General features: G+C 35.7%; 1 protein-coding gene across 1 annotated transcript in view; it reads left to right on the forward strand.

The window, feature by feature from the left end:
- The first annotated feature begins 1,168 nt into the window (after positions 1-1,168).
- The window catches only part of LOC128640130 (solute carrier family 2, facilitated glucose transporter member 9), a 146,643-nt gene continuing 124,678 nt past the window's right edge, over positions 1,169-23,133 (forward strand). The window contains exons 1-3 of the mRNA XM_053692482.1: positions 1,169-1,354; positions 8,445-8,543; positions 11,275-11,435. Coding sequence (XP_053548457.1) covers positions 1,310-1,354; positions 8,445-8,543; positions 11,275-11,435 — 305 coding nt within the window. The 5' untranslated portion in view covers positions 1,169-1,309. The remainder of the gene's footprint in view (positions 1,355-8,444; positions 8,544-11,274; positions 11,436-23,133) is intronic.

Genomic DNA, 23,133 nt, shown 5'->3' on the forward strand with positions numbered 1-23,133 from the left:
CCTACCTACTCTGCAAATGAAAGTGATCTGCTGCCTGACTCAGGCACACACTGTACAAACTGAAGTGCCATGGCTGTCTCACACTGTGCATAGTGGTTTAGTGAACACTCAGAAATCCTCTCAAATGATAATGCTTTACTCCTTGTAATGATATTTCCCACGCTCAATAGCACTCTGCTGTAGCGCCCTCTGGTGGCTGCCAAAATGTAAAAAAAATAAATAAATATTTAAATAATAGTTGTGCTTGCCTCATGGGTAGGGTTGACACCTCAGCCATGTTTTCCTGGACACTTATGAGTTACACATGCTGCAGGTTAAGCAGGGAGGAACCTGTATAGTGCCTCTGGACATCACATGAATTGTGCTGATAGACAGCACAATACATGTTCCTCCCTGCACACCCTGCAGCATGTGTAACTCATAAGTGTCAAGGAAAACATGGCCGAGGTGGCAACCCTACTCATGGGGCTTACTGGGCCCCTGACAGGAGTCATCCTATTCACCCCCTGATCGCGGCCCTGCTCAGGAGTGAAACACTCTCCTCACTCTACCTCAGTGTTCTCTCTTAAATTTAAAATATACCAGTTTAGAAGTTAATTTTGAATTGGACATTACAGATAACAAACGGTGGTTGTATAAGAATACTGGTGACTTAAATACATTTAGCAAGTTGTATAGTGTTTCTAACTTTCAGTGTACACTGCATTGGAAATTGAAATCAAAATCATACACAGAAAATATATAAATAACTTTCAAAAACTACAAAATACCTAATCCAATTATTTTGTTAACTCACAATTATAATCTCCCATAATTCACTGGGCTATGGGCTATAGAAATAGAGCTGGTTTAATCTCATTCATTTGGAGCTTTATTAAGGGAGTGGAAATGCTGCATAGCATGTGATCCCTAAATAACATCATTTGAGCTTTATGTGCATAATTATGAAATATTCTTACAAAACTAGGTATACATAATGTTTGTGAATACAAATATTTTAAAAAAAAAAGGATAAAACAAACAATAATATGGAAGCAGAGTCCTTGAACTTAATATTCTGAGGAAAACCTGTAACAGGCAATTTGTTAAACTTCAGCTTGACAAATTGATTCATGTTTCCTTTTAAAGTCAAATCATGTGATTCCAGCCTTTTTCCACAGCTTTTCAATCAGATAGCAATTGATTACACAGGAAGAGTGCTATAGTTTCAATGGACTGGCTTAATAGTGGTCTGCAAAAAGTTTTTGCAAATCATAAAGGAAAAGTATTTGGTAACTCTCACTTCAAATTAGAGGTGCCTACTCTTTAAATGGATAAGACTAAGCAAGGGTTGGGTGCCAAGGAAATCACAGGGGTAAGTTTTAAAATACTAAAACAAAAATTCATTTCTTAGCAGTAAAGATTTTTTGTGCAGTCATGTTGTTGTTGAAATAATTATTTCATACTGTATCTCTGCATTCTAGATTTATTGTGGAATATTTCAGATCTATAAGCCGCTTAGTTGTATAACATAAATATAGTGCAGCTGCTTGGCAGGTTTTTAACCCTTTGTAACTAACAAATTCAGAACTGTGTGTAGTCTTAATAATGTTATTTAAGTGATATATTGGGTTTAAATGGTTAATTGCATTTCTATATGTACAAGTTATGATTAAACAAAAGTATATATGTATAAATATGTATGTATGTGTGTATGTATAAATGTGTGTGTGTGTGTGTATATATATATATATATATATATATATATATATATATATATATATATATATTACACTATATTTAGGCGTTTATTAAAACCATCTGAATTAAAATAGTTTGCCCCAATTATTGAGTAAAATGTATTTTGAAGCAGTATCATCTAATTTAAAAAAAAAAAAAATTCAGTTATATATTTATTGCTCTAGAAATTTCTCATTATTTCTATGGTTATGCTTAAATTTTAACTATTTCCTTCGTGTAAACTGGTATTTCTTGACTGCAGTGATAGCTGCATTATATTTAATGTAATTAAAATGCATATGAATCTATAAATACATTAATAGTATGGCTTAAAGGGACATTCCAGCCAAAGGCACTCCACGTGAATGCATTTTTGTAATACAGGCAGTCCCTGGGTTACTAACCCGAGGACTGCCTGTATACATGTAATGGCAAAAATGCTTCTAATAAACGCTATAGCTGTTTCAAAAGTGTATTTAAATATGCGCCGTGCACCAGCATTTTAAACACATCACTTGCTCAGACGGACTAATGTGCTTGTACCATCTGGTAATTACTCAGTTTAATTGCTGACAAGATATAAACCCCACTGGTGCACTGAGCAGCTGCAGTATTTAAAGAGATAGGAAACCCATTTTTTTTTCATGATTCAGATAGAGTATGCAATTTTAAGCAACTTTCTAATTTACTTCTATTATCAATTGTTCTTTGTTCTCTTGGTATTTTTATTTGAAAAAGCAAAAATGTTCAGCACCTGGGTAGCGCTTTCTGATTGGTCAATACATTTTGCCACCAATCAGCAAGCGCTACCCAGGTACTGAACTAAAAATAGTCCGGCTTCTAAGCTTACATTCCTGTTTTTTCAAATAAAGATACCAAAACAATGAAGAAAAATTGCAATAGGAGTAAATTAGGAAGTTGCTTAAAATTGCATGCTCTATCTGAATCATGAATAAAATTGGGATTCCTATCCCTTTTAACCCTTTGAGTGCTAAGCACTTTCCCACCTGGGTGCTAAGATTTTGTTTTAATTTTTTTTTTTTTCCCTCAGACCCCCAAAATGTACACCGTTGGAAAGGTTAGGCAATTACTTTTCCAATGGTGGGTCTTGGGGGTCTGTAGCTGCTTAGATGCCTGAGATACAGGCTTCTAAGCAGCATGCCCCCTGCTCCTATACTTAACATTAAGTATAAATAAAGTTGCACGGTGACGTCATCACGTTATTGCGCTTGACGTCACCACACAAAATGGGAAGCCCTGGCGATGCCTGTCACTCTATAAGCACGATTGCAGGGGTGGGAGCCCCCAGATCTCCCTCAAGGTGGGAGAGTGCTAGTGACGGCTCTGAGCCGTCATTAGCACCAGAGTGGGAAGCTCTGTGACGGCTCCGAGCCGTTATGAGCACTCAAAGGGTTAAAATGCTTGTACACAGAAAATATCTAGCTATGCTTTACATGCAGAAAAATGTTAACACTAAAACAGTGATAACTTTACTAGAAGCATTTCGCCAGTACATGTATATTGCAAATATGTTTCTATTCAACGATGTAATTCTTCTATGTGCATTTACATTTTGACCAGAATGTTCCTTGACCTGTCTACTTTGTTTCATTAAAAATACTAATGCTATGTTCAAATAGTTGTTTGGTAGGGTTAACCTTTTGGTTGCCAGAGAGGTCTGCAAACTATTTGTACAATTGTGATATTGCAGTGATCTAGTAAAATTAGTTTACTATCTTAAAGGGACATGAAACGCCAAGTTTTTCTTTTATGTTTTAGAGCATACAATTTTAAACTTGACAACTTCCATCATGAAATAAATATGCTTCTTTCTCTTGGTAACCTGTATTGAAGGAGCCGCAGTGCACTTCTAGGAGCTAGCTGAGACCATCAGATGAGGCATATATGGGCAGCTAGCTCCCAGTAGTGCATTGCTGGTCCTGAGTCTACCTTGTTATGCTTTTCAAAAAAGGATACCAAGACTATGAAGCAAATTAGATAATAGAGCATGCAGTTTTCAAGACCTTTTACAATTGCTTACTGAATCCATGAATTTTTTTTCTATTTTTTTACTGTCCCTTTAAAAGTGCTGGAATTTTGGAAGACTAATCTGTTATAGATCTACGTATCTATATGTAATCACTGACCAATCGGTTTCATTTATTTTATCAAGGGGAGGGACTGCAATGCTGTATGGGCTGGAGCTGTAATATAATAGTTTTTTTTTTTTTTTTTTTTAACTAAATGAAATCGCTAGAGTAAAAGTCAACCAATTCGCTGTATTTTTTGCTAGTTTTAATGTATTTAGCCAAATATTCACTGTCATGTTGGGGTTTCTGAAATAAACTAAACAACGTTATGTTTTTTTTTTTTTTTTTCCATTTTGAAGATGGCTTATTTTACCATTAATATTTAGTCAGTTTGTAATTTAGTTTAAAGGGCCATACCGGTTGTATGTCATTTTACTACTATTGACCCAGTTTAACTGCAGCGCTTGTTGCTTGACTCATATGTGCAGCACCGCTGATTGGATCAGTGGCGGGTTCCACTAGGGACCAATCAGCTCTTCTACCGTATGTTTAAGCCCTTTGCAGGGGTTAATAAACACACAGTAGAGCAGGGTTGATAGTCGTAAAACGAAATGCTCTACTGGATTAGATATTATGGCCCATTAAAGGGACAGTAAAGTAAATATTCCTTCCCAATTCATATATATTTTTTTAGCACTGCATGGAGTGTGTTGGTGCTAATGATACTGACCAAACTGCTATTAAAATGAACTGTTAGAACCCATGTACTTATTTCTCCTGCCGCTGGTACACTGAAGCTTGTCACCAGGAAGTACCAACTTATAAAGTCATATGGACTGCTCATTAGAGGACATAGACTGCCCCTGCATCTTTGCTTCAGAGAGGCATCAAAAGGCTCTACTCTCTATTGAATGGGAGGAGTGGCTTCTTATTGGCTATTTTAGAAAAGACAATTCACACTATGAGACTGTGTGACACTATTTGAGGTTTGTTCCTCAGATCATACTGGGGAGCAAATTTGACAAATGCTACTACCAAGCCTGCTACTGGAATTTATTCCTTGGTGATCTAAGGCTCCAGTGTCACTCTGGGATATAGGGACGCCGGTGACTTCATCACTAGAAGTTCTGGGAAGGACAACGGGGAATGAAGGAGCTGGTATTAAAACCACTAAATCTCTGCTCCCTTAAATCCTACAGACCCCCCCCCCCCCCCAGGCTGTTTGAAAGCTAAGTTCTGCTATATTTCTAAATAAACGCTAGTGTTAAATCAACACCAAAAATCCCCCTTGTTTTAAAAATAAAGCCACTATATACGTTTTAATATCCAGGTGATAACTGTGTGTAATAGTGATCACCTAGCGTGAACAAATGTCCATATATTTGCATATAGGCTCACGGGAGCCCCTACGTGGAGATAAGTTGTACAACTATGCAAAAAGCCCTTATGTATATGAGGATAACCACTTTTTTTTTTTTTTTTTTTTACTCAGTTTAGGGAGAATAACACACACATATACTATTTCTTAAAATTTTAATTAAACAATTACATTTTTTCACACATTGTTGCAGGTTTCTTACGTTATGTATGTATAAAATATTAGTAGTGTTTGAATCTGCTGGGTCTCCTGAAAAAAACAAGTTATGTAATATTTGGGGGTTTCTCAATGGAAAATGGCCTAAATGTGATCAGCATCCAAAAACTGCAAAATGGCTCAGCACAGGAGTAGAAATGGCTCAGCAGTTAAAGGGTTAATATCTGATATTACTGTCCCTAATATAATTTATTTTATACATCCTTGAAAATTGGTAGTCTTTGGAAATTCATGAAAAGGATAGTCTACTCTAGAATTGTTATTGTTTTAAAAAGATAGATAATTCCTTTATATACCCATTCCCCAGTTTAGCAAGCATAACGAACACGTTATATTAATACAGACTGCCCTTATTTCAGTTCTTTTGACAAACTTTCATTTTAGCCAATCATTTACCTCTCATAAGTAGCTCCACAAGCACAATGTTATCTATATGGCAAACATTAACGCCCTCAAGCTGTAAACAATTGTCAAATGCTTTGATATAAGATGGCAGCCTTCAAGGGCTTAGAAATTTAGTATATGAACCTACCAAGGTTTAGCTTTCAACAAAAAATACCAAAAGAACAAAGCAAATTTGATGATAAAAGTGAAATGGAGAGTTGTTTAAAACTGCATTCCCTATCTTAATCATGAAAGTTTTTCTTTGACCAGACTGTTCCTTTAAGGGACATGTTGCTAAAATTGAGACAACAATGTGTCTTTGATCAGCTCTTTAAATGTCTGACCCATGGGCTGGCAAACACCACATATATTTATTAAAAATGTTCTAAGAGAAAATATTTCTATTTCACTTCAATGAAAAGTATAACAAATTTGTTTTTAAAGCAAGAAATATTCAAGACTGCTGGGCATTTTGTACTCATTATCTAAGATTATGTTCAGTGTCAGGCTGCAGTTTGTTTTCAAAACATTTAGTTTACATAATATCTAACATTTTTGAGTTTACAGACATTGTAGCTCCTACAGAACAAGTTCAGTATATGATATATTCTGTAGAAATAATTAAGAAAAAAATATGTATTTGCACCAACACTACGTTTTAGCCTTGACTCTGACATGTTGGAAATTCATATGAAAACTTATATTTTTATATGCCAAATACAGCTAAAAGGCTTTTATTTTAAAAAAATATATATATATTTTTATTTATTTTTTTAAGTACAAAATTGCTGATTTTATACATGCATCAAATATTATTCACTGCAAAAATAAATAAATAAATGTTTTTAAAAGCTCTGCTCCAATACTCGTCAAACAATCACTGGGCAGTGTGTTGGGGGATATAATTCTAAATTCCACCATATGGGAGAATTTTGTTTGGGGGGAGACTACAGTTTTCAGACTTAAATTATATGAAAACCAGGCTAAATTACTTATGAAAGTTTTCTGCTACATATAATTTAACCTCTTATGGGAATTACATTTTGAGTTTCATATCCCTTTATTGCAAATAAAATGCCATGTTTTAGCAAATCAATGAATTATTAAAATACATTTTTTTTTTCACTACCCCAGAGAGAGACATTTTCCATTGTATTTGTTTGAAACCCTCGGCTAAATACCATTTTTAAACAAGAACTTTGCCTGTTATGGATGGAGATGAAGCCAGAACAATAACTAAATAACAGAACTACTTGTACCTAATGATTAAGGAGAATTAAGTGGGTGCATACACCCAATAATTACATAACTGCCTAAAAAAATATTCTCGTTAAAGGGACGTAAACCCCATTTTTTTTTTTCATGTTTTAGATAGAACATAAATTTTTAAACATCTTTCTAATTTACTTCTATCATATTTTCTTCGTTTTCTTGTTATCCTTATTTGAAAAGCAGAAATGTAAGCTGCAGAGTGTGCACCTGTCTGCAGTAGTTTTGCAACAATGTTATACATTAGCAAAAACACTAGATAGCAGCACTATTTCCTGTCATGTAGTGCTTCAGGCATGTGCACACTACCAGCGTATCTCTTCAACTAAGAATAACATCAGAATGAAATAATAGAAGTAAAAAGAAACTTTAAAAATTGTATTCTCTATCAAAATCATAAAATATTTTTTGGGGGTTTAGTGCCCTTATAACTTTAAAGGGACATGAAACCCAAATGCTATATAGAGAATACATTTTTAAAAAAGTATTCAAATTACTTATCAAATTTTCTTCATTCTCATGTTATTCTTTGTTGAAGGGATAAATAGTTAGCGTGCACATATCTGGAGCACTACATGACAGTCAATAGTGCTGCCATCTAGTGTTCTTGCTAATGTATAACATTGTTGCAAAACTGCTACCATATAGTTTTGCAGACAAGTGCACACTCCTGAACTTACCTTCCTGATTTTCAACAAAGGATAACAAGAAAATGTGATAATAGAAGTACATTGGACAGCTGTTTAAAAATGTATGTTCTATCTGAATCGTGAGATTTGTTTTTTTGGACTTTATTTCCCTTTAACCAAAGAAACCACAGTATATACAAACTGGTAAATGTAAGGGAGGGAGTGTGCGAAGTGATTAACCTCTTAAGGACATATGACGGAAATTTTCCGTCAAACAATTGAGCAAACTGAAAGCTGTGTCCTTAAAGGGTTAAAGGGACACTGAACTTAATTTTTTTCTTTCATGATTCAGATAGAGCATGCAATTTTAAGCAACTTTCTAATTTACTCCTATTAACTTTTCTTCATTCTCTTTGAATTTATCCACCAATTGCATTTCAAATAAAGATGCCAAGAGAATGAAGACAATTTGATAATAGGAGTAAATTAGAAAGTTGCTTAAAATATCATGCTCTATCTAAATAAAAAAAAAATAAAAAAATTGGGTTCAGTGTCCCTTTTAAATGTATTTGACCATTTATATTAAACTTTAAATCTGATTTTAACCCTCCAGCTCCTACTCCACTCTTCCAAACCATGTTATGCGAGGCTCTCCTTTATTTGCCTCTACACCCCCTGTCTAGTTCTACTTGAGAACATAAAGCTGGAGTGATTTTGATGGATGTCATTTTCCCCCCCCCCACAGTTTTCTTTAAGAACTGCCAATAACTGTTAGTTGTATACCTATATTAAATGTGCTTTCTTCTTTCTTTGTCTAAGCACCTTACGTTCCCACTGTTGGCGGTCTCATTGCTCTCTTCCTTTGGATCTTCTATGCTCTATGGCTACAACTTAGCAGTGGTGAACTCGCCAAGCGAGGTAAGAAATGAGCTTCCTATACTGATTGTGGTTTCTGATTAACTAGGATAACTATTGTGGAGAAATATAAACCAAAGAACTGTTTTTTTGTTGTGATGCACTGCATCTCTATAACAGAAATAAGGCTGAACTTACCTAGTAAGTATTTATGCTCATTTTAACTTGTGTTTATATCCCATGCCATCTCTCTCCTGCAATTTTTATGTTCAGCTTGTGAACTGTGTTCCCTCTACTGATATAATTTGCATAGTGAAATAACAGATACCATCAGGGTGGATTCTACCCTGATGCTGATATGTGTGTGTAATAGACATGTGCGTTTCATTTCATTCCGAATTTAAATTCGGACGAATTTGTCAAATTCGGATCGATTCGAATTTCCGAATTACTGTAGCACCAAATCTAACGAATAAATCTGAATTAGTTTGGATTTATTTGTAACATTCGGATGGCCATGGACTAATCACAATTACACTAGTATTGTACTTTATATTAGGTTATAGCACTCTGCTATGGGTTACACCTAATATTACAGTACATAATACTAGTCTAATACACAGCACATCTCACCTAACACAAATCGAATAATCCGAATTTATTCGAATCCGAAATGAATGCATTCAAATGTATCCGAATTCGAATCGATCCGAAACAAACTTTTTGGCCGCACAAAAGTCTATACTGTGTAATAAAATGTTGCATTGTGTTTATTAAAAATACAATTAAAACCTGGAAATGGATTCCACTTACAGACTGGATTGGATACACATCTCACATCTTGTGCAGCTTTACAAGAATAAACTAAATTCATCTCCTCTATCTGGCAGCACTCTTAGAATAAACTTACAAAACAACTGACCCCAGTGCAGACTGGATATAAATCCTGCTAATAAATAACCAGAAATGTGTACAGTTATTGTATGCATGTTCCAGGGAGGCTATAATTGGCTAGAGCTACCAACACATGTGACAAATGAAAACCGTGGTAGAGACCAGCAACAATAGCTATGGTTGGGATCCAAACACTGAATGTTGCTGTGAAGAGACTTTTGGGTGTATAGTTCTTGCCAGCAACATCTTGTGTAGAGTTTGTTTTATGTTTTAGGTTAATACCTTGTGTATTTAACACCAACTCTGCTCTGAGAAGTCAGAACATGTGCATCTAGTTTATTTTAAGAAGTATTGCCCAGGTATGGACATTATATCCAGTTAATGCTGCCTGACAGATCTTTATCCAGTTCAGTCTAATGGCCCTATTTAACATTTAGAGTGACAATGTTTCCATCTAGGAAACCTGTCTGTCTTTCTGGCAAGTGAACAATGGGCACTGTTCAACCAATGCCTGAAGTTAACATTGCTCAAGAAAATTCTTGTGCAGCGCCACCTCCCTGCTCTTGGACGACCTGTCAAGTGCTGTAACTAGGCTTTTGCATTTGGATCCCTTCTTTATGGAGCCATATTGATTCTGGTGCAAGATCACCACATTAAGATCAGTGCAAATCCAGATCTTAACTAGGTGATCTTGCACCAGAATTAATACCGGCTCTGAATAGAGCCGAATACCGCTTATTTCTGCATTCGGTTCCGAATGCACAAGCCTAACTGTAATGTAACCTTTCAGAAGTGTGAGTATTAACTCAATATGTACACAATATGTACATATTAAAGGGACAGTAAAGTCAAAATTAAACTTTCATTATTCAAATACTGCATGCAACTTTCAAATATTACTTATATTATGAAATTTGCTTTGTCTTCTTGATATTCTTTGTTAAAGAGTAGCATGCATGTGTCTATGGCAGCAGTTATTACAACTATGTATAACATTGCTATAAACATTGGTGCAAGATGTAAAGACACACACTCTCCTGGGCCCACCTAGGGTTACTTTATAGCAAATGATATCAAGAGAACTTAGCAAAATTGGTAGTAGAAGATGATGTAAAAGTTGTTTCAGATGTCATGGAAAATAGATGGATTGGTTAAAGCATATGTGTATCCCATGCCCAAAACCATTGTTCCATTAGAAAACCCCTAAGGATATCTGCTAACAAGTCAAAAGGGCCGGTTTAAGGTTTTATCAAGTCCCTTTAGCTGTCAAATTCAATAATTCCAAAAAATGCTTAATGTGTTGAGTATCTTGATTTCGGATTGTGATTGCATCAAACAAGACTGTCCTATGACAAGTATAGGGCCACAATTCTATCACACTATTATTTATGTGTCTTTTTAAATTAATATTTGTCCTTGAGTTCAATTAATTAATTTCCCCATTAAATAGTTACTTATCAATCCCTAACCTAAAACCTTGTAGTATATTAGAAAAATTAAATAGAAATAAATATTTCTATGAGCTTAAAGTAAAAAAGTTACATATTAATAGGTAACTTTTGGGAACAAAACCTCTCATTTTAGATTTAGTTAAAATGTGATATGTAAGACGATCTCTAACCAGAAAACTGTAGTACATTTTCATTATTCTTTACATATATTTATGTATTTGTAACATTCTGGGAACCATAAAAATTATAAAGTGTAGCAATTAACTCAATGAATGAAAATTTAACTTGCTTTTAAACTAATCATATTAAAGTAACTATCCCATTTTCCTACCTTCAAAATTTATCTTTGGTATATTTCATTTATAACCATTAATTACATTTATTGTATTAGGAAATTTGAATTGAAACACGCACGTTTTTTTTTTACAAGGCTTTTATCTCATTTTCAGTACATCAAAGCATTTTACAATGCCACCTGGTACCAAAGATATGGGCAACCACTGGCCGAGAGCCCACTTACCATTATGTATTCCTTAACGGTGTCTGTGTTTGCATTGGGTGGAATGGCTGGATCTTTGCTAGTTGGGGTACTTGTGTCCAGGTTTGGAAGGTAAGAATGAAAAGACAAATATGTGTGGTTTAATCAGAATTTGTATTAATCACTACATAGTCTTGCACATTTCCTTGCATTTAAACTGAAATCCTTATGTAGCAGGCAACAAGCACTGTTTTAATATTATAAAGCAGGGTTGAAAAACCTTGTGTGTGTGTTTGTTTTTCTAGCGCCTGTGGAATTGAATTTGCATTACAAATGTAATGTTACATTTTCTGTTTTAAATACACAAAAAATAATATATATATATATATAATGCATACCCCCCCCCCCACAATGAAACTTTTTAACTGTATATCATAAAACCATACAATATGGTGGTAGCCCAGGGTTAAAGGGATATCGATTTTGCTAAGATTTAGAATAAAAAAAAATTCTGGTTTCTCCTACACTTCAGTTTAAACTTCATGGGCCGGATGATCCAAAGCTCTCTTGTCTTAGGTTTATCTAAGAAATCATGGTACTGCAATGTCCTTTCAACAATTTTATTAAGACACATTTTAGCTAGAGAGCCATTTCTCATTATGCTGGCTTTTGAAGGAGAGGCACCTCCATTACAATAAAAACCTGAAAGATTTTCTGTGATTTCTGTCCATCTCAGTACATTTTTGATCCTTGAAACCCTTTGTTCGCTGAAACATGACCTCTGTCAAGTTATAAGTGAAAAACAAGTTTAGAGTGAGTGCACCTGGTGAGTGATAATGTTGGGGAAAATTGGTTAATATAACCACGCTCTAAACCCTACAAGTGTGACAGTTGTTCCTTCAAACGACTGTCAAAGAATGAAGCGCAATAACCAAGGTGAGGGGAGCTAAAGGTATAATTGGTGGTGATAGTATGTTACTGTGTAACCTAAATAAGAGTTTATGCTTAAGCGTTGTGGTTGAAAAAATAATATATTTATTTTAAAACACTTTAAAACATGTGCATAATAAAAGTATAGAGCTCTATTACTTTAAGACATATAATACAATATACAATTTGTAATAACAATAATTGAAGATAGAAATTAGTTGCTTAAATATTGTACACTTTTTGCTTGCTTCTGTGGTCTATACGGTCTCTTTTGAGGCTTTAAAAGTTTAGTATTGTTATTGTTCTAGTACTCACGATTTTGTCTTGAGTGTAAAAGGCTTTTTAGCTTTATGGGGTTATAAAAAACCGTTGCGGAGGCAATATACGTTTGGAGTAATTATAGCCTTAAAATTGACAATCTTGCTTTTTGTAGCTTTGGAGGTTAATATGAACAAGCAGTAGATTTGTTTCTATTTCCTTTGTTGGAAGTTGCAAAGTTTTAAAAGAGGCTGATATAATGTATATCTCCAATGGTTGTGCTAAAGAAAAATCTTAGCCGTTTTAACGCTGTTATGGTGCTTGAAAGTTCCTCAATTTTTCGTGGGGGTTTCAAATTGAATTATCCGTTGGTCTCTGAGACTGTATACCCTATTTTATGCTAGTATGCTGTTCAGGGTTTGCAGGAGTCTCTAAGAGGCTTGTAGCGTTTGAAAATTCCTCAATCTTTAACAGGAGTTTGATTAGGAATATCCGTTGGTCTCTGAGACTGTTTACCCTTATGATTTTGCTGGTGGTTGTTCAGGGTTTGCAGGAGTCTCTAAGAGGCAGTTCTGTCTGTTGTCCGATGTTTTTCTTCTTCTTTTGCGCTTATTAATTCAAGCGCTAGATAGAGCTGAATCCGTTGAAGGGAAGATAGTTCTTGTCCCACAGTGTGGGCATAAACTGTCAAAGAGGGTGCACACTCAGGTGGGCAGATCTACACGTTTCGGCGGGTGCCTTTATCAAGATGCCTCTGAGAGTGTTCGCGGTCCTTTTTAAAAAGGGGTAGGTAGGTCCTGATTGGTTAATTACAGGTTCTTAGTTGACCAATCTTTGTGCAGATATTTGAGCAGAGTGTTCGGTTACAATTTTTAGCTGTAGTACAGATTTGTGGAATGATATAATAACGTAAGCTAGAATGAAACTTTTAACATATAAAGCTACTCATAATTTCCTATACATAGTTGATCTGAATGTGTGTTTAGTTTGTGTGTGCGCCCTCTAAAAACATTCTATAGATGATAGAAATATACTATATAAATTTGTGAATAGGAGAAGATAAACTAAATATAATTGTGAGTTGGAAAGAAGGGGGTGTTTTTGTTTTAGGACATATGTGATAACTTAGAATTTTTGCATCCGCATAAAAGTGCTTTAATTATTTTGCTGTTTTGTTGCTGAATGTTGTGTAAAATTTGCGACAAATTTCGAAACGTTGATGTAATATGATATATTCCTCTGTGAATATATGTAGATATAGGAATGTTTAAATCTAAAAGTTTTAGATCAGAAAGTTTAAATCAAACTCCATATTTAATCCATGTGGATATAAAGTTTTAAAGGAGTAAATATATTCCGCTTCTTTTCTAAGTAGGAGGTTTTCTAGATTTCCCCCTCTGGGATTAAGGAAAACTTTTTTGACTCCCCAATATTTCAGGTGGTGGATATTGCCATTATGATATTCAGTAAAATGTTTATATAGATTGGTGCTAGTTGATTTATGTTCGATATGGTGAAGGTGTTCTCTTATGCGGTCTCTGAGCATACGGCTAGTTTGGCCAAAGTATTGGTAACCACATAAACATTGTAAACAATAAATGACATTCTTATCTGAACATCGTATGATTTCCTTGATGTTGATATATTGGTTGTTATTATTAGATTTCAGGGTTTTAATCTTGCTACTATGTTTGCATGATTTACAGGATATACATGGAAAGAAGCCTTCAACTTTTTCTTTGTTAAGATCGATTGTATTGGGGTTGTGAATTTCCTTATTTTTGAATTCACTTGGTGATAGTATGTTTTTTCGATTTTTTTGCTTTTTTAAAAATGATGTCGGGATTATTTTTCAATCTATGTCCCAAAATTTGGTCATGTTTTATATAATGCCAGTGTTTGTTTAAAATCTTTTTGATTTCATGATGTTGTGAGTTGTATTGCGTTATAAAAGGAATAAATAAGGGATCGTTTTTGTTTTGGTTAGGTGCTGGTTTTTGTTTTGGTGCGAGTATCAAGTTCCTATCCATTTCTTTTACCTCTAATTGTGTTTTCTCCAAAGTGTGGATGTTATATCTTTTTTCAATGAATCTTTGTTTTAAAGTTTCTGATTGGGTGGAGTATTGATTAATATCTGAACAATTTTTCCTGATTCTGGTGAATTGATTTTTGGGGATATTTGTTTTCCATTTATTTAGGTGGCAGCTTTTATTGTGTATGTAGTTATTGGCGTCTGTTTTTTTTAAAGAAGGTTTTGGTTGTAATCATCATATTTTTAATTTCTATTTCTAGGTCCAAATAGTGAATTGAGTTTGTGCTAAATTCATGAGTGAAATTAAGGCCTAGTATGTTGTTATTTAAGTCTTCTAGAAATAATTCTAGAAGTTCAGGTTCGCCTTTCCAAATTATAAATAGGTCATCTATATAGCGGTAATATAGCACAAGGTTCGCCCCCCATGGGCTAGAATTTATGTAATTGAAACCCTTTGTTCGCTGAAACATGACCTCTGTCAAGTTATAACTCTGTATATGTTCATTTGAATGGTTAGACGCAGATGCAATACCTATGGTCTTTTCTGATGGAATCTTATTTTTAAGACGCAGGTTTACTTTTTGGCTTTTTTCAATATGTTTAAATGTACTGGATCTTTAGGATTACTGCATTCATGTGACATAAATCGTAAATAAACTCTATATTTTACTGCACAGTGCATTAGCTGATGTAGGGTACTGGTGATTTTAAGCCTGATGGCAATATTGTTGGTGCCAAGATGATGTAGTAACAATGTCACCATGGAAATAATGGCAAACTCCCCTGTATAGTCCTAATGGAGGAGGAGACATTGCCATGGAAGGGGGGGGGGATTTGTTAGCCCTTTTGGATTTGAACTGCTTGCCATTGAGGTCACCAATGAAGACAGTTTGGTGCATGTACAGTATGTCATGGGTGCAAGATCGTAATATAGTCAAATTTCCACTTGCAAAATTCTAAGATTGAGGATGGTGATCTTACAGACATGGATACTCTGTTTAAGGCGTTACTAGCCTCTACACCTAAATGATTTTTATTTTATTTCTTATTGATAATTGGTGGAAATATCGCCAGTTAATTGTTATTTGACTAAGTTAGTGTACTGTGTATACACTCCTTTTTTACATTTTGTACAATTCAGGTTGGATAGAGTGAAATGCTAAACTCAGTATCCTCCTTCATAAGTGAATATTTTTAAAGGAAAATGAAAACCTAAATACATTTTTATAAGCATGATATTAAGGTTATACCCCTACTCCCTTTTGCTTATGGGTGCCACCATGTTGCTATCTACTCTATCTTTCACTGCAGTCAAGTGCTGATGTGTTTACACATGTGCAGTGCATGAAATGTGTTTAGTGATCATTGATCAATATCTTTTTAATACTGATCTTCTGTAAGTAAATATAAAGTTACTTCTTAAACTTCCATTTTATTGTGCTTACTTAAAGGGACACTGAACCCACATTTTTTTTCTTTCAGAATTCAGATAAAGTGTGCAATTTTAAGCAACTTTCTAATTTCCTCCTTTTAACAATTTTTCTTTGTTCTCTTGCTAACTTTATTTAAAAAAGAAGGCATCTAAGCTTTTTTTTTTTTTTTGTTCAGGAATCTGGACAACACTTTTTCATTGGTGGATCAATTTATTCAATAATCGGCAAGGACAACCCAGGTTGTTCACCAAAAATGGGCCGGCATCTAAACTTACATTCTTGCATATCATATAAAGATACAAAGAGAATGAAGAACATTTGATAATAGGAGTAAATTCGAAAGTTGCTTAAAATGTCATGCTCTATCTGAATCACGAAAGAGAAAAAATGTGGGTTCAGTGTCCCTTTAAACAAGCTAAAAAGTAGTATAAAACACCAAACTGGAATTCTTAACCTATGACAGTGAAAAGTTTTAATAACATAGCCTGTCTTAAACATGTTTTATTGTGCAGGGAATAATTTGGCTTCTGAAACAATGGGCCCCTTTATCTTTAATTATTGGTTGAGATGAAGTGGGATAAAATTGTATGGTGCAGTATATAAAGTAGCCTTTATTCGTCAAAAGCACTTACATTAATACATTTGCACCTGCCTAGGACATATCTATAGGGTTACTATAGAATTAAGTAAAACTATTATTTAAGTTAAATCTTCTTAAAGGGACAGTATACTATAAAATTGGTTTTCCCTTAATGTGTTTCCAATTACTTTTTTTTTTTTTAGAGATTTGCTTTTATTTAAGGTTTACTTGTGAATATGAATTAGCTTATTTTGTGTTTTGAAGCCACAACCTAATAACATGGGTTGAGCTTGTATGTATAATCAGATCTCATTACTTTATCACATTGTGTACACATACCTGTTTCTTTATCTTATAACTGTCCATAAACCAATCACCAATACTTGGAGAGAACAATGGAAATTAACATTTTATTATCTTATCTCTTCTATAACCCACTGGGAGTGTAATTTCTTCTACACAGCTTGGTCTTAAGGCCAAAAACTTTCAGGGTAGGTGGGGATACCACCGGCTAAATCAACTATTTCAAATGCCAATATAAGGCTAATGGAAATACTTGTAAACAATTATTACACTTCAGCAGGTAAAGTGGATCATTGGGAACAAATTAAAGGGGAGAACATGTTTGAGTAAACTGTCCCTTTAAGCATCTTTTGTAGAATTTTTGAACATTAAGTGGAAGATGCATGTTTTTTTGTTATCTTAAAGAGACGTAGGAAAATATATTGTCGCTAGAAGAGCTACATTAAACATATTACATTTTTACATTAAAGGTTATTTAAAAGTATTTTCTTATACTAAAGTAAGGAGAAATCCATGTATACTCTCAAATAATACTGAAATATCCTCGCTAATTAGCTGTTAGGAACTACTCCCACCATTTTTGTTCCCTGACAGGAACTATTCTATAGGAGCATGACGAGAACAAGCAGGTTGGCCTCACTATTTATTTATAGAGAGACCAGATAAGGAGGATTTTGTGTAAACATAAAAAGATAAGCTGATTGGTGAGTTGTAAAAGAAATTAGACCAACATGCAATGAATGTGAACTTGTAATTATTCTACTTCAATGTCCCTTTCAGTACAATCACTAATTCTAACATGAACTTGTATCAAGATTCGTCAGACACAATATTCTGCACTAGATTGTCATGCACAGTATCGCTATGCACAACATTGTGGTCATCAGTCTTTCAGCTGGATTCCAGTTTAATACAATTTCCTTTTAAACATAGATTTACAATACAGTGATGTTTTGCACATGTCTTACCTTTTTGTCCAGAGTATGATAAAATGTAATCATATTAAATAAGAGGGTTTCCTCAAAGCTGCATTGCTCCTTTTCTCCCCAGTCCTGTTGAGGTTGCAGATAAAGAAATATCCAGGGGCACAGGCACTTTGCAAATTGCTAGATATGAGACCCCTCTCCCGAGGGGTTTTTTTTTTTTTTTTTTTTTTTTTAAGGAAGAAGGGACCATTATAAATTCCTTGTAAGGGAAAATTTCCTTTTTTTTTGTGTGATGGTCTATGTGACACTTTAATTTGAAGGTAATACCTGTGACAAAAATAAACAGGTATTGATAATGGTCACACTTTCAAATGTTGGGTATTCGTTTTGTTGTTTTAAAGTGATTGTAATCTTAAACTATTCTGTCAACACAATTTGTAATAAAAAACAGTAAGTGAAGGGCACTTTCATTCAGCAAAATCATTGTAGATGCTAAAATATATAAATTATTTCATTTTTTCTTTCACGTAATTGGCAAGAGTCCATGAGCTAGTGACGTATGGGATATACAATCCTACCAGGAGGGGGCAAAGTTTCCCAAACATCAAAACGCCTAAAAATACACCTCCCAACACACCCACAACTCAGTTTTACAAACTTTGCCTCCTATGGAGGTGGTGAAGTAAGTTTTTATGATTTCTTCTGATAAGTGCTTCTAAGCATTCTGAAGCCCAATTCCTCTCGGAGTACAGTGTTTGTCAGAGGGATGTGAAGAGAGTTATGCCTATTTGTTTTTTTATGGTTTCTCTCATGGGAAATCTTTTCATGGGTTCTCTGTCATCGGTCGTAGGGATTCATCTCCTACCTCCCTTTTCAGATTGAAGATATACTCTTAAACTGGTTTGGCTATCTGCTATATGTGGATGGATGTCTTTCGGTAAGTATGTATCATTATTTAAGAACCTTTCAGCTATGGTTGGCGCTTTATGTATTTGGGAATCATGTTTTAGGAAGTTTTTTTTCTTAACTGGGGTATAGTCTTTTTCAATTTGACTTGTTTTCCTTTTAAATTCTGCAGGCAAATTTAGGCTTGCGAGGGTGCAAAATGCTGTTATTTATTGCGTCATTCTTGGCGTGAGAATTTTTGGCACGAATGTGTGTTTATGATGATGCAAGTTCGTCTTCCTGTGTCTTAGTATACTTTTGCGCCGTGTGTCATACTTGGTGCCAAAACATTTGGTTTTATTTTACCTTGCCTTCTTTATGCTCAGAGGGCTATGCTATTTGCTTTTTTGCTTATTTTAGCATTTGCATTTTTTCCCCATTCCTGAAACGGCTCTATGAGGATATAAGATATTTTTGTTTTAAATGTTGTTTTTTTTTCTTTTACATTTTACAAGATGCCTCAATCTGATCCTGTCTCAGAAGCTGCTTTAGGAACCATGCTGCCTGAACACAGTTCTACCAAAGCTAAGTGTATCCTCTGTAAGCTATTGGAGACTATCTCCGGCTGTAGTATGTAACAGTTGTCATGATAAGCTTTTGCATGCCAAAAATGTTTCTATTAGTACTAGTAAAGTATCTGTTGTTCCCTCAACATCTAATGTACATGATATCCCTGTTGATATGAAAAAGTATATTTCTGACGCAATTCAGAAGGCTATGTCTGATATTCCGCCTTCTAATAAACGTAAAATGTCTCTTAAAACTTCTCATAATACTGATGAATTTTGTAATGACAGACAACATTCTGATATATCCACCTCTGAGGATCTCTGACTCAGAAGATCCTACTTCAGACATTGACACTAATAAATCAACTTCTCTTTTTTTAAGATTGAATATATTCGTTATTTGTTGAAAGAAGTGTTTGGTTACTTTGGAGTCTGGTCCTCTTGATAACAAATCCAGTAAACGTTTAAATTCTGTCTATAAATCTCCTGTAATTACTCCTGAGGTTTTCCCTGTTCCTGAGGCTATTTCTGATGTGATTGCTAAGAAATGGTCTAAGCCTGGTACTTCTTTTGTTCCTCCTTCTAGGTTTAAAAGATTGTACCCTTTGCCAGTGGCTAAATTAGAGTTTTGGGAAAATTCCCTAAGGTTGATGGGGCTATTTCTACTCTTGCCAAGTGTACTACTACAGTATTCCTATGGAAGATAGTACTTCTTTTAAGGATCCTTTAGATAGGAAAATTGAATCTTATCTAAGGAAAGCTTATTTACATTCTGGCAATATTCTCAGGCCTGTCATTTCTATGGCTGATGTTGCCGCGGCGGCATCAACCTTTTGGCTGGATAGCTTAGCACAACGGTAAAAAGATCCTGATTTGTATAGCATTGTTCGTTTGCTTCAACATGCTAATCATTTTATCTGTGATGGTATTTTTGATATCATCAAGATTGATGTTAAATCTATGTCTTTGGCTATTTTAGCTAGAAGAGCTTTATGGCTCAAATCATGGAATGCTGACATGGTTTACTATCTCTATCATTCCAGGGTAATAATGTATTTGCTTCTCAGTTGAATTGTATTATTTCCACTATTACTGGGGGGGGAGGGAGTTTTTTGCCTCAAGATAAAAAATCTAAGGGTAAATCTAAAGCTTTTAATAGGTTTTGTTCCTTTCATCAGAATAGAGAACAGAAAACCACTCCTTCCCCTAAGGACTCTGGCTCCAATTGGAAGCCATCTTTAAGTTGGAATAAATCCAAGCTTTTATAAGAAACCAAAGCCAGCCCCCAAGACTGCATGAAGGTGCGGCCCTCAATCCAGTTCTACTGGTGGGAGGCAGATTGAAATTATTTTAAGACGTTTGGGCAGGTTCCGTTCAAAATCATTGGATTCAGGGGTATCGAATAGGTTTCAGACTAAAACCTCCTGTGAAAAGATTTTTTTATCTCACGTTCCAACAAATCCTGTGAAAGCTCAGGCCTTTCTGAAGTGTTTTTCAGATCTGGAGCTTTCAGGGGTAATTGTACCAGTTCCACTTCTGGAACAGGTTCTGGGTTTTTATTCAAATCTATTCATTGTCCCAAAGTAGGAAAATTCATTCAGACCAGTTCTGGATCTGAAGTTTTTAAATCACTTTGTAAGGGTCCCAACTTTCAAGATGGTGACTGAGGACTATTCTGCCTTTTGTTCAGCAAGGTCATTACATGTCCACACTAGACTTACAGGATGCATATCTTCACATGCTTCATCCAGACCGTTTTCTGAGATTCTTTTTTCTAGAAAAGCACTACCAATTTGTCACTCTTCCATTTGGCCTAGCGACAGCTCCAAGAATCTTTTCGAAAGGTTTTCGAAAGGTTCTCGGTGCCCTTCTGTCTGTAATAAGAGGGCAGGGTATTGCGGTGTTTCCTTATTTGGATGATATCTTGGTACTGGCTCAAACTTTTCATTTAGCAGAATCTCGCATGAATCAACTTGTGTTGTTTCTTCAAAGACGTGGTTGGAGGATCAATTTACCAAAAAGTTTCTTTACAAGGGTTACATTTGTAGGTTTCCAGATAGATTCAGTATCCATAACTCTGTCCTTAACAGACAAGAGACGTTTGAAGTTGGTTTCAACCTGTCTAAACCTTCAGTCTCGATCATTCCCTTCAGTGGCTATGTGCATGGAAGTTTTAGGTCTCATGACTGCAGCATCGGACGAGATCCTCTTTGCTCATTTTCATATGAGACCTCTGCAGCTTTGCATGCTGAATCAATGGTGCAGGGATTATACTCAGATATCACAACTGATATTCTTAAATCTCAACTCTCTCTGACTTGGTGTTTAGACCATCTTCGGATTATTCAAGGGGCCTCATTTGTTCGTCCTTCCTGGACTGTAATTTCAAAAGATGCAAGTCTCACAGGTTGGGGAGCTCTCTGACAGCACAAGAGATTTGGAATCCTCAAGAGGCGAGGTTACCAATCAATATTTTAGGGCTCTTCAGGCTTGGCCTCTATTAAAGAGATATCATTCATTTGTTTTCAGGCAGACAATATCACAACTGTGGCATATGTCAATCATCAGGTTGGGACTCGCAGTCCTTTAGCGATGAAAGAAGTATCTCTGTCTAATTTCTGCAATACATATCCCAGGTGTAGACAATTGGAAGGTGGATTATCTCAGCTGTCAGACTTTACATCCAGGGGAGTGGTCTCTCTTGTCAGGGTGCCAGGAATCGGACTGAGATGAGAAGTGCAAAAATAATCACACCTTTTTATTAATAGTAAAAAAATAATAAAGTCCACAAGTCAAATAACAAGCCAGGAATTAAAACCAGAGCTGGTAGTCAGACGAGCCGAGTCAGGAGCCAAAACGAGTAGTTAGACGAGCCAGAATCAGGAACAAGGAGAACAACAGAGTCAGGATCAAGCCAAGGATCAGGAACCAGGAGGGACATCAGACAGCCAGGTAATACACAGGAGCTCTCACAAACGGGTCTGAGACAAGGCAAGGGCAAAGCATACTGAACAGAGGCCCTTTAAATAGTAAGTGAAGACATCACAATTCTGAGACTGCATCCTGTCTCACACTGATGATGTACAGCAGTCTGGCCATAAAAGGAAGTGCAGGAATTGAGCAGCAACACACAGTATGCACCAGAGTCAGAAAGAGAGGTGAGTAAAATGGGTGCCAGCAGCACATGGCAAACAAAATAGGAAAAAACCCTGGCAGTACCCTCAACGACCCCTCCCCCGCAGGAGGACAAAAGTCTTATTGGGGAAATGGGCATGGAGGAGGGTGGGAGCCTGAACATCAGAGGAGGGAACCCATGAACGCTCCTCTGGACCGTAGCCCCTCCAGTTAACTAAATACTGTACGCGGCCCCTGGACATACGAGAGCCAATAATGCTGCTGACCTCATACTCATGGTTGTCAACAAAGATAGGATGGGGACGAGGCAACACAGTGGTAAACCAATTACAAACCAATGGTTTCAAGAGGGAGACATGAAAAATATTGGAGAATGGAGATGGGCATTGCAGGAGGAAGGTCAAGAGCGTAGGCCACAGGATTTACCCATCTGAGTATTACAAAAGGACCAGCATAACGGGCAGCCAGTTTATTGGAAGGCACACGAAGATTAAAGTTGTGGAAGACAGCCAAACTCTCTCACCAACCTGGTAGGAAGGTGCGGGCAGATGCCTACGATCAGCCTGGAACTTTTGGCACTGCATAGAACGATGAAGGCAATCCTGAATCTGCACCCACGGGGAACGTAGTTGCCGGAGATGCTCCTCCAAAGCCGGAATACCCTGAGACATGAATAAATCGGGCAACAAGGATGGTTGAAACCCATAATTTGCCATGAACGGGGATAACTTGGAGGAAGAATTAATAGCACTATTACGAGCAAACTCTGCCCAAGGTAA

The sequence above is a fragment of the Bombina bombina genome, chromosome 9 (genome assembly GCF_027579735.1).
Source record: "Bombina bombina isolate aBomBom1 chromosome 9, aBomBom1.pri, whole genome shotgun sequence".
NCBI lineage: Eukaryota > Metazoa > Chordata > Amphibia > Anura > Bombinatoridae > Bombina > Bombina bombina.